This window comes from Rhipicephalus sanguineus, chromosome 1 (genome assembly GCF_013339695.2).
Source record: "Rhipicephalus sanguineus isolate Rsan-2018 chromosome 1, BIME_Rsan_1.4, whole genome shotgun sequence".
In the NCBI taxonomy this organism is placed as follows: Eukaryota; Metazoa; Arthropoda; class Arachnida; order Ixodida; family Ixodidae; genus Rhipicephalus; species Rhipicephalus sanguineus.
The window spans coordinates 63,080,346-63,092,445 of record NC_051176.1 but is presented as its reverse complement, the minus strand read 5'-3'; the positions used below and the strand labels follow the sequence as shown (position 1 = coordinate 63,092,445).

General features: G+C 49.0%; 1 protein-coding gene across 1 annotated transcript; it reads left to right on the top strand.

Moving 5' to 3' along the window:
- Positions 1 to 7,431: 7,431 nt before the first annotated feature.
- On the top strand, positions 7,432 to 8,998 carry LOC119393355 (mucin-5AC). The gene is made up of 2 exons (XM_037660363.1): positions 7,432 to 7,896; positions 7,949 to 8,998. The coding sequence occupies exons 1-2, from the start codon at positions 7,432 to 7,434 to the stop codon at positions 8,996 to 8,998; spliced, it is 1,515 nt and encodes a 504-aa protein (XP_037516291.1).
- The last annotated feature ends 3,102 nt before the right edge of the window (positions 8,999 to 12,100 follow it).

Sequence of the window (12,100 nt, the reverse complement as noted above, 5' to 3'; positions counted from 1 at the left end):
TCAAGCAAGCATGATACGAGCCGGCCATCTCTGTCGCACGTAGCGCACATGCAATAAAATCACCACGCGTGCGAGGCCCAGAGGGTTGCCAGGTCGAAAAGACAAAAAATAACCAAATATTTGGGGAACCTAGTCAAAAAGTAGTCAACTTTAACAAAGGACAGTAAAAGTAGCCAAAAGGAGCTACACGCGTGCGAAAACGACTGGGACCTTTTTATTTAAATGACCAAATGCAAAAGCCTCTTGGCGAAATATAAATAAGTACAACCTGAATCTTTCAGAACCAGGATTGCTGAGATTAAAGTATAAAATATTGACTTTAGCGATCATTTCGTGCAGGAGGACGAAGTTTGTCGCACTGTTGCAAAAATGACACTCTTCGCGCGTCTAGCGTGACTTTTAGAAGAAGTAACTGCCTTGCGGTGACAATAAAAATGAGTACAGCATGAGTGCGCTCAAAATCACAGTAGCAGCATATGAAGCATAAGCTATAGCCATTCTAACGCGATAGCGTTTGAGAGCTCGTTTCACAGGAATCCGGTATCGGCATCGGCAGTTGTGAGCGAAAAAGCGGCATTGTCCATGAGTGAAAATTTGTGACATATGCAAATAAATCAATAATGAAGATAATCGGCTCGAGTGAGCATCGAACCCAGGCGTTCTGAATTGCAATCAGGTGTTCTTCCACGAAGTAACGCCTGTGCTTGAAGCCTTTTTGGAAAATAAGCCTATCCGAATGTCATCTAGCGCGAAGAGTCACCTTAACGCATGTAATATTGCGTGGCAGAAGCGCAGGATCGCACCAAGCGTCAAAACATGTAAATCGTGCAAAGAGTGGGCGGCTTAAAGGTCCGCCCATTTCAAACCACCAAGGCTAATTAACCATCACTATCAGTAACAGCATCAACAAAGTGTCCAGCTGCGCAGGTGCCTGTGTTGGCTTATGAACGCCTAGTGGGTACTTCGTTAATTTGCAAAAGCAAGAATTATGGCGTAGTGGGTACTTCGCAACTCTACTTGCAGTAGACATTCTAGGATAGTTGCAAGCGGTTTATGTTACGCGCACAGACGTTCCTTTCCTGGGGGCATGGTCGAAAATTACCGAGAAGCGAAACGAGGCTACCGATTGAGAAGGCGATAAGAACGGGGTCCGATTATGCTTAATAAAACACGTTGCGGGGCTAGTTGGTGATGCATATTCTTCGTTTTGAAAGATATGCAGCGCAAAACTGAACACAAGCACACAGAAAGACACGGTGGAACGGGCGCTGTACTCCAACTAAGTTTATTGAAAACAGACACACGCTGCACTCGACACGAAAGATCATGGGCGCATGCGCATTAAGGGCAGTAGATTTAAGAACACCGACTGCTTAATCGCCTATTCAGTAATCTTGATTCGCTTGCGCGCAAAGAGACGGGTGTGATGTGGACACACATATCACTTCTTTAATTGCTTGATAAAAAAAGGTTTCCGAAAGTTAACGAGCTAATCTGTCCTTCCTTCTAGCAAGAATTTTGGCCCCCTGAAGTCGTGGTTCATAGTTTTTGCTTTTATCTTTGCAGGAGCGACAATTGGCGGGTAGATTCATGAACGTGGCTCAGTTGTCATCTAACGATCTTTCGTGTTCATTAACACAGCCGCTAGTCTGTCCCACGTAAACATTTCGACATGACAGGGGAATCTCATAGGCCACACCCGTGGCACAGCGTACGTACTGCTTCGCGTATTTGATTCCACAGCCGGAAATAGCGGGCCTGCTACTGCTGACATTGCCGCACATTTTTGCCAGCTTTCCTGGGGCAGAAAACACCATCGGGACGCCGTATTTGTTGCCAACTGCCTTGAGATTGTGGCTCACCCTATGGATGTAGGGGATCAGCACTTGATTGGCATTCATCATTGCTTCGCATTCACCACTGGCTGGGATCACTACTGGCTTCGCAAACAACACCGGTGGCACAGTTTGTGTACGACTTTATGTGTACGTTTATGAATTTCGGCTATCCTGCAGCAAGACGTAGGTCAGCCAGACGGGAAGGTGCGTGAATAGGTGTGCGCGGGCACCCGAGCTTTCGCTAAAAGGTAAAGATGGGGCACATTTGCCGACCCATTGCAATTCATATAACTTTGAGCTGTGCCTGAACAAGATTCAGATTCTGGGTAGAAGCAGGGACACCACGGCTCGAGAATTGTTGGAGGCATTCCATATAAAAGCACGATGCTCCTTATGTATGGTGATACTTGTTATCATTGCGTGAGCATTGAAATTGCAACATTACGAAATCGTTTGGAGCACACCTCTAAATTTAGCAACGCAGCTTTTATCAAGACAACTACGAGCAGTTGGCTGTTACCCTCCATTTTAGAACTGGCAAAAATATCTGTTTTTTTAATAAATAGTCTCTCTCTCTCCCTTAGCACTGCTTTTTTATTAAAAGATCGGTACTGCTTTTTCTATTTCGATAGGCGCAGACGAAACCAGCCACGTCTGCGCCTATCGCAGATGCAGCTTTACGTCGCGAACTGCAGGAACGATACGGGCGTCTGACATTTTCTTGTCCAATTCGCCAATATCTACAAACGCTAATATTTATGCAGGCAATGTAATCTTTCTGAGAAATATTACCGATAAGCACAAATACAAGCATTGTGGTGGCATCTTCGAGGGTGAAGTTACGGCCGCAAACGCATGCATCCTGGCGTTCATCGGATAACGAGAGGCGCATGACCACTGTACCCATGCGCTGCAGTGACTTCGCTTACCGATTGCCTTGCACAGGCACACGATTTCGCAGTTTTACCTGTCACCGTAGGTTCGCAGCCCGCAACGCAGCGAGGGCGATTAATGGTTTTAGAAAAAAAACATCCCTCTGTCATAGGAATCGGTATAACACGAAAGTGAAACGTGTCTTCACAGACGTAATTGAGCGTTTGTTGCGCATTCTTTCGCCCCAAGGGCGAAGGAATGAATGCTACAGCAAGAAATTGTAATGTCACGCGAAGAATGGCAAGCAGCTCGAAACTTGCAACGCGCTGCTCAAGCAGAAAGGACGAACGGAACGAACATACACAGGATGAGAGCGAACTAACCGTCACATTTGTAACTTAATTCTGCGTGAGCACCGCGCTCCTTTCGCAAAAGTGGCCGCTGCAGTGGGCCAAGTGACCTTCGTGCTCTCAACGCGAGACCACCGCGATCACGAGATAAGCGCACGCACAAGCGACCACGCCCTGTAGACGCGGGCGCTCGTCGCAACGGCGACGACCTTTCAAGCGCGCTCTTCAAGCCCTTCGCGCCATGTCGTCAGTGATAACGAAAACACGCTGTAACACAGATCTCTGACTACAGCCACCGGCAAATGGTGCATATAATAGCTCGCCGTTAGCATTGCGAAGAACGTGCCGTCCGTGGCCGAATCGTTTCGCGCTGAGCGCTGTGGAGCGAGGGGTCGTAGGTTCGATTCTCGGTGATGGAACTTTTTTTTCTTGTTTTTTCTTTGCCCACTGTTAGTCTTTATATTTCACAGCGTCATATCCGTGACGTCAGTGTAGCTGTGGTGGATCCCGGCATAAAACACTTTATTGTTAAAATGAAACCTCGATATTACCACTGGTCGCGGAACTCACGTCAACAAGGAGATCGTTGAGATGCAGGCGGACGACGCTGCGTGTTCCCATACACTAAACAGAGCAGTAGCAGAATTCTAGTTGCGGCCACGCGCGGAAGTGTCACGTAACAGTAGTATAAACGTCACGTAAGATGTCATACCACCATCAAAGCTTGAATGAAAGGGAAAGTTTCTGCCTGGCGTTACATAAGTATCGCTATTTAGCCAGACTGAAAAGTGACGGGCCCATGTCACTTGCGTGGCCAGTAACCTACGCTGTGCCGTTGGATCTAACGATTTTTGCCTGCATCACTGCTGCCAGAACCAGAGTCGACAGCCGCTCTAACATTAACGTCATACGTCACATTTTTCGCTGAGGTCCCATGACACTCCCAGATCTGAGTGCGGCCTGGAGTTCCTCTATTGCGTTTTTCAGGGTACGGAGACGCTCGGTGGTGCTCGCTGACCACAGGAAGTTGCCAAATGTGATAGCAAATTGTGATTGTTGATTCTTTTTGTTAGATTTCTTATTACAAACAATCACAAAGTGCACCAACTATTGTGAAGAATATTTGTTCTCAGTTAGTCTGGAAAAATTACCAACGATGTCAGTGGAACATCTAATCGGATCGGTCGCCTGTGTGACGTTGCTCGCCCAGTCAACGCGCCATGGGCAGGGGCGACTGAAAACAGCGATGCTACGATCTATAATGATGCACGGATTTAAAGCCTTATAATAAATTGCACGTTTTACTTAAATAGCTTAAATCGGACTAATAATAATCCTAAGCACTTGGTCTAGCTGCTCAATGTGTTTAACACAGTTGTGTGAAAACCGTTTCAGGGTCCTTTTGGCAGTGGGCATTTCGCCCACCAGGTCCGCACAATACTGGAGACATCAGACAGTCAATTGAAAGGAATACGCCCATGGGATATCTCACCAGCATATCCGCCGGACAGCAACGACCTTAAGCAGTCATTGGGCCTGAGCAGCGCGCCGGTAGGACGTCGAACAACAGGTCCACACAACAGGTAGGGTATCAAGGAGTCACTGCCCATGATCAGCAGGCCAATAAGACATCTCGCCTGCATATCCATGTAACGCTTGGGACGGTGGTATCTCACTTCCGGCGAAGAGCAGGCCCTACGACCTGCACGCACGACGCGAGGTAATCACTGTAGTTGAACAGTAGGTGCGTAGAAGAACCCGGCCAGAACGTCCGCAGACCAGTACCGTGAACAGCAGAACGATAAGACATCTCATAAACATTTCCGTGCAGCAGGCAGCGCAACACAACGCCACCTGCAGTGAAAAGCAGGCCGACATGACATTACTGTCGGTATACTGGTTTTGGTTCCACTTTAGGAACAGGTTCTCTTGCCCCCAGGAGGTGCCTTGCGAATGTATATATTAGAGTTACTGTATATGCTACCTTTAGGTAGCAGAGTTGCGCATCTGTCTTCCAAACGCCGCTAGCAACTATGCATTGCGGAGAAGCTGACGCTCGGGACAATTTCTGTATTTCTCTACGCCGCCGTTGCAGCGAGTTAGATTGACACCAGACATCGACAATTAATTTAATCCCCGGTCTTCGACACACCAAACATGTCGATCAACGACACAGTAGGCATGTCGCCTGCAAAAACGGAGAGCGGCTTTGCCGCATAGCTGTCGTTCCTTGCCAGACCTATGCGCAACTCTGCTACCTAAAGGTAGCATATGCAGTAACTCTAGTATATATTGTATTGTAATGACTAAACTACGGCTTTTAGTCCATCGCTCGGCACCCGGCTGCGTCTCCCTTTCGTCTGCTTCAGGGCCGCCGTTTCGGCGTGCACCCGGCGTTCCTCCGACGTGGCGTCTTAGGCGTCCATGTCGATACCACAGAGAGATAGATAGCGCTTTATTGAAAGGCAGAATGGTTATTCAGCGCATACATGTTCGCTTAGAAATCTCCTCAGCATGCATGAATTGGGTTCGGAAGACCAGGCGAACTCTTGCGGCGAACAGCAGGCTGATAAGAAATGTCGTCATCAGGCGTCGACAACGCGATGAACGGAAGTAACTCACTTACCTTGAACACCAGGTCGATGGAAGATCTCGTCGATCAGGTCTCCTGCGCACTCGAAGTCTTGACCATCGACCAGCCAGTTTGTGGCTAAGAATTCTGGAACCGCCCATGATAAAGATGCCGTTCCACGAGACGATCATGATGATGATTATAGTGCAAACGCACTCGCACATACCCACTGCGGGGAATCGAGCAATTAGTAAGCGGTACATTACTTATTATAAAAATAATCCCTGAATAAATGAAATTGACGAAATCGTTAAAGAAATGGGGAAGAAGGAATTGAAGAAGGTTTAATTCTTGCAATATAATTAAAAATAAACGCGACTTTTAATTTTAATCTGTTTTAAAGAAAGCAGGGACACTGTCCAGTTACCGCCGTAATCTATGCGTCACAAAAATAAATTACAAACAGTGTCGCTCGCCATGCTGCGTGGTCGGCAGCGACCAGACTACTTGTTACCTTGCCGCACTGAGTGTCCCATAAAAGTGGCGAATTCCCTCCTGCCTCGCCTTTGTATATATTGCCACGCGCGGTTAGTTGTTTTATTTTATTGTAATCGGGCTTCACCTGCAAGCGAAACTGTAACCGCCGCTCGTCGCAGGCCACGCCGCAATGTTTGGAAGCTTCGCGAATGTTTCAGATTGTTTTCTTGAGGTTGCGCGCATGACACGAGTAAGCTAACGGTGGATGATTCGATAAGGCATGTCTAAAAGTGTACGCATGTCACAGACGAGCAGATTACCTTAGGTGGATTACGAGTAGATTACCGCGGCGGCTGCATTTTCGATGGAGGCGAAAATGTTTGAGGCCCGTGTACTTATATTTAGGTGCACGTTAAAGAAACCCAGGTGGTCAAAATTTCCGGAGCCCTCCACTACGGCGTCTCTCATAATCATATCGTGGTTTTGGGACGTTAAACCCCAGATATTATTATTATTATTATTATTATTATTATTATTATTATTATTATTATTATTATTATTATTATTGCCATTTTTTTAACTGAAAGTACGCCGCTCTAGTCAGTATGCGGCCAGAAATCGAACGCGCGACCTGAGGTTGGGCAGCACAGCGCTGTAGCTGTGAAGCCGCGGCGGTGCGTTGTGACAATAACACAACGCTAGTTGACCTGCTCTGCGGCGCTCATCCGGCACTTTTTCTGAACCACCCGTACGTCTGTTACACTCATAGTAATAGGTATACATGAGCAAAACATTGTTTACGAGTCCCGCCGTTTATCCTACTGTACCAATTTCTCCCTTTGCATTTCACTGACTAAATCGCGTCGCGATGAAAAAGCTGACTAATAAGTGGAATACAAGAGGTGATGAAGTTCATAATCGTCAGTGTGGCCAGTCACCCTCATGGGTATGAGCTAGTTTCCCTAGGCGACAAAACAAAACAAAACTTGTTCGATGTCACTATTCGCGCCACGTCTAAGAGTACTACATTTAGTGTTCGTTGAGTTTCTTCTGTCTGTTTACAGTGTTCTCACTTGATTGAGCCTCGCAACAATATCAGTGTACTTTTTAGGATTTTATTCAATGAAAAAAGAATGTTTTCGTGCTCAATAACGCTGTTTGTCTTCTTCGCTGCTTACCTGAACTGCATTAATTGGTACTTCTGCCGCTAGGGCGCGTTTCGGTTACGTCACGCGCATCGCAGCCCGCGCGTCGCAGGAGACACGCGCCTCGTTCTTGGCACGCACCGCTCGTTCTGAGGTCAGCTCCAACGGCCAGAGGTATGAGCGGCTTCGAACGTCCGCCGGGACCTTCCCATAGGGCGCCCACGGATTCGTCGCCGCTTTTGCCACAGCCGATGGGGCCTCGTCAGCGCTCGGCGAGGGGCGCGCCAGCGCCGCTGCAACCAACTACTAGCCCGCTGCAGCATGATCACGTGGGCCCGTCGGCGCTGTTGGCCGCTCTGCAGGAGCATATTGCGATCCTGCACCAACATCTGGACGACGCGGAGGAAGGCCTCGACAGCTGTGAGCCCGAAGAGTACGAGGACCTGGAGAAAGCTCTCTTCCAAGTGAGCAGCATGATCTCGCAAATGGAGTACACTGAAGACCTGCTCGAAGAGAAAAAGCTCAACCTGACCAACGAGCTCCGTACGCTGGAAGAAGAGAACATGTACCTAAATGATGCGCTAATGCGAGAGCGTGCAAAGCGACTCGATGAAATCGATCCCACGTTCAGCGGGCAGTCGGTGATGAAAACACCACCGCGTTTTTTGCACACCTGTACCTGCCCTCTCAAAGAGCGCGGCCCCTTGCTCACCCAACCAGCTATTCCCTGGACGTGCTTCAGCCGACGAAGATGGCGGCGACGCGTTCGGCGACATTACTAGCCCTACTTCCGCGTCCAACCTTCCGCCCTCCTCTGAACCCTCCGCTTGTGTGGAAAAGAGCAATGAAATATTGGCAGACCGTCCAGGCATCATGGATCCCGAAAGTCAACCCACCAGTGCCAAGAGAGGTCGGCTGTCCCAGGCAGCTACGCCTAACTCGATCCCTCCTGAGCACATCATAAACGAGAACGCGAGCACGAGTTCCGCATCAACGGCTTCGATCATGGCCTCGGGACTCGAACCGACATCGACGGCCGGCCAAAGCATCATGGATCCCGAAATGCGTCCTCCGAGTCCCAAGAGAGGTCGGCTCTCCACGGCAGCTACGCCAAGCTCGATGCCTCCTGAGCGCATCATAACCGAGGCCAGCGCAAGCACGACATTCACATCGACGGCTCTGCTCATGGCTTTAGAACCCGAATTGACATCGGCAGCCGACCAGGGCATCATAGATCCCGAAATGTCTCCTCCCAGCCCCAAGAGAGGTCGGCTCTCAACAGAAGCTACGCCAGGCTCGATGCATCCTGAGCGCATCGCTACCAAGGACAGCCCAAGCACGAGTTCCGCCTCGAAGGCTAAGGTCGTAGCTTCAGGACTTCAACTGATATCGGCAGTCGGCCAGGACATGATGGACCCCCAAATGCGTCCTGACGGTGCTAAGAGAGGTCGGCTTTCACCGGCCGCTACGCCAAGCTCGATGCCTCCCGAGTGCATCATAACCGAAGATAACGTAAGCACGAGCTCCGCATCGACGGCTGCGGCTATGGCTTCAGAATTCGAATCGCACCGCCCACGCGCGAACCCCGCGCCAAAAATGCTGCCGATTCAGCTAATACAGGTGCCGGACGAAGTCGACATCAATGATATTGAGCAGATCGCCGAAGCTCTCGGCATAAGGAACAACGCTCAAGCCTGGAACGACTTGATCATCATGGAGGACTTGCGGGAGTTCTTCGGATGAGCAAGCGGCACATCCCACAAGATCCCTTCGCTAGAAGTCACGCACGTAGCATTGCCTAAATGCTCTCGATGAGTTCAAATAAACGAAGCAACTTCAGTTGCAGCCTTCCTACGACTCATTTATTTGCAGCCATTGCGTTTTAAAAACGCCAGGCCTGCGCTGAAACTGCAGCACAGTCACAGCGAAAGCTGGAAGCGCGGCGTCTCTAGAGCCCGTTGTAAGCTCTCTTGGGGCTACTAATACAAGTACACTAGCAAGGTACCCACTACTTCATAAATCACAATTTTTGTGAAGTCGGGAAGCACCTACTAAGCCATTATGGCCATTATTCATCATTCGGCGGAGAAGCGAGGCACCAGCTACACGTCTGTAAGGCATGATGTGCACTTTGTTGTCGCGACGACTGATGACGATGAAGAATTATGGCTCAGCCCTTTGAAATGAGTTGGAAGCTTTAAACGGCCCACCAGTTATGCAATTTGCATTGGGTGACACCCGGTCGCTATTTCCCTCTCCCGCCATGCTGTATAACATACGTTGACGTGGGAGAGAGAGAGGGGGGGGCGAAAAACTTTACTTAGACCCCGAGGAAATGGATCATGCGCTTATGGGCTTCCTTGCAACCAATATAAGTGCACTTGCGAGGAACCCACTACGCTATAAATCACTGTAATTTTTTGAGAAGTAGGGAAGCAGGTATTATGCCATTTTTCGTCATTCTACGGAGAGCCGTGGTACCTGCTAAACGCATGTAAGGCGTTATGCGCTTTGTTGATGCTGTGCCTGATGACGATGAAGCATTATGGCGGAGCCCTTTGTAATGGGTTGGAAGCATTCAACAACCTATTCGTTGCGCAATTCGCATTGTGTGACGCCTAGTTACGGAATTGGCGTTGTGCGACGCTTGGTGCTTATTTTACTCTTCTACCACGCTATATTGCATATGTTAATGTGGTTCCTTCCCGACATGCAGCCTGTATAGGACCTTTTTGCGAAGCAGTCTCAAGCACCGGCATGGCTCAGAGGTTGAATACTGGGCTCCCACGCAGAGGGCCCAGGTTCGAACCTCGTTCCATCCTGGAATTTTTTGTTATTTCGCGTTTTTTTTCTTATTTCGAGCGATAGTGGTTACGGACACCGGCGGCGGCGGACAACTACGGCGCCAAAAACGGCCGCTGAAATGATCTCATAACAGCTTTCGCTGTAAAAACGCTGGATAGGCCTAGAGCTGCTCAGCTATTACAACGGAGCGGTTAGAACCTCACTAGAATGATCACGGTGTCCGCAACTAACCTAGGGGATATGTGCCACAGACATTCGGCAGGCCCCACTACTCACCTCCAGTCCGCTCAAAATGAAGCTCTTTATAACTAGCAAAGCGGGTGTCTGCCAAGCAGCAGCTAGCACAGCATAGTCGTTTATAGTATTGTATATCAAGGGGTGAGAAAGGGAAATGCGGGTCAGGAAGGGTGATACGAGGGTAAGGAGTTGGAAAAGGAGAAGGGGAGAGGGTAGAACATAGCATAGCCCTGTGGAGTATAGCATAACCAGCTCTTGGAAAGGGAAGTGAGGGTGAGGAGGAGAGAAAGGAGGAGAAAGGGGGCAAGTTGGAGGTTGGAGACATGCAGATGGTCAAGCAGAGAAGAGGAAGCGGTGAGCGGAGATGAGGATCACCGGGTCGGAGGTGGTAGGGCGGAGTCCGGCGTGAGAGAAGGCAATGTGCAGCCGCGGCGAGCGCTGTGTGACGTTCTTAATGACGTCATCAACATTCGTAACGTTACGTCTGTGAAGCTGGCCCCTCAGCTCCGCTGTACATTGGTGTTTACGACGTTAAGTCAGTTAAAGCCACGTATAAAGTTTTGGTTATGTGATTTTAAAAAAAATTCGGCAGATCCTATGTACCGTGGGAATATTACGAGCGCTTATAAGCATGCGCAGGAAGACGACTGTGTCGCAATTTTTCACATTAAGCGAAACGGTACGGAATGACGCTAGGGAAATGTGCAAATGATATATGCACACACATATTTTGAAGAGTAGCACGCGTATTATATAACCATATTTACAGTTGCTTAACGATGGAAACAGCAACATAGATGTTACCAACACCATATGTAGTCCTTATATTCTTTAATACTGGATAGCGCGAATTCGAATAGGACAATGAAGGAACACAGATGCACAGGACAGGCGCTACTCGAAACTAAGCTTAAATCAGAAAAGTTTCCCTAGATACATACACAGCCGAGTGGCACGCGCAGGCGCACTGCACGTACGTTACAGTCACAGTTGCAGTTGTTAGAGTTGCGTAGCAGTTGTTATGCTTATACTTATCCGTTACGACGAAGAGCGCACACACATTTCACGAACCCGTGCGCATATGTGGAAGGGCATCTTGGCAGTTCTTTAATAAGGTCATCATCACCGTGATCAGTGAGCACCAGCAGCTGGACATGACTTGTTATCGGATTCGTCCGTGATCGCGGCTACGAACAGTGTAAGCGTAGTGGTGTAGAGCTGGTGGAAACCGCGAATGGATTTACACGAAGAAATGATCTATTATGCCTTCTGTGCTGGACGTGGCCCCGACGCCTTGTGACGCCCTGTCCCCATCCAAGCCGTTTTTTTATGTTGTCTAAGAATCAGGCGTTGTTGGGTTTTGATAAATCAATGCTGAAGTCACCGGTAATCATGAGGGACATGGCTCTCTCGGCAGAATTATCAGAAGCATTGACCCCGGTTTTTGCGTAATCCGCGTAGTCGACGTTGTGGACCACGTGGACAAGTGGATGGCACTCCAGCGACTTCCAGGGGTGCTCTGTCTTCAGCTCCCTAACCTTCCTTGCGTCGGCCGCTGTGGGGTAGTGGTTACGGTGCTCGGCTGCTGACCCGAAGGTCGCGGGTTCGATCCCGGCCGCGGCGGTCGCATTTCGATGGAGGCGAAATGCTTAGAGGCCCGTGTACTGTGCGATGTCACTGCAGGTAAAGGAATACCAGATGGTTAAAACTTCCGGAGCCCTTCACTATGGCGTCTCTCATAAGCATATCGTGCTTTTGGAACGTAAAACCCCAATAATTACTATTATTGATCACTTTCCTTCC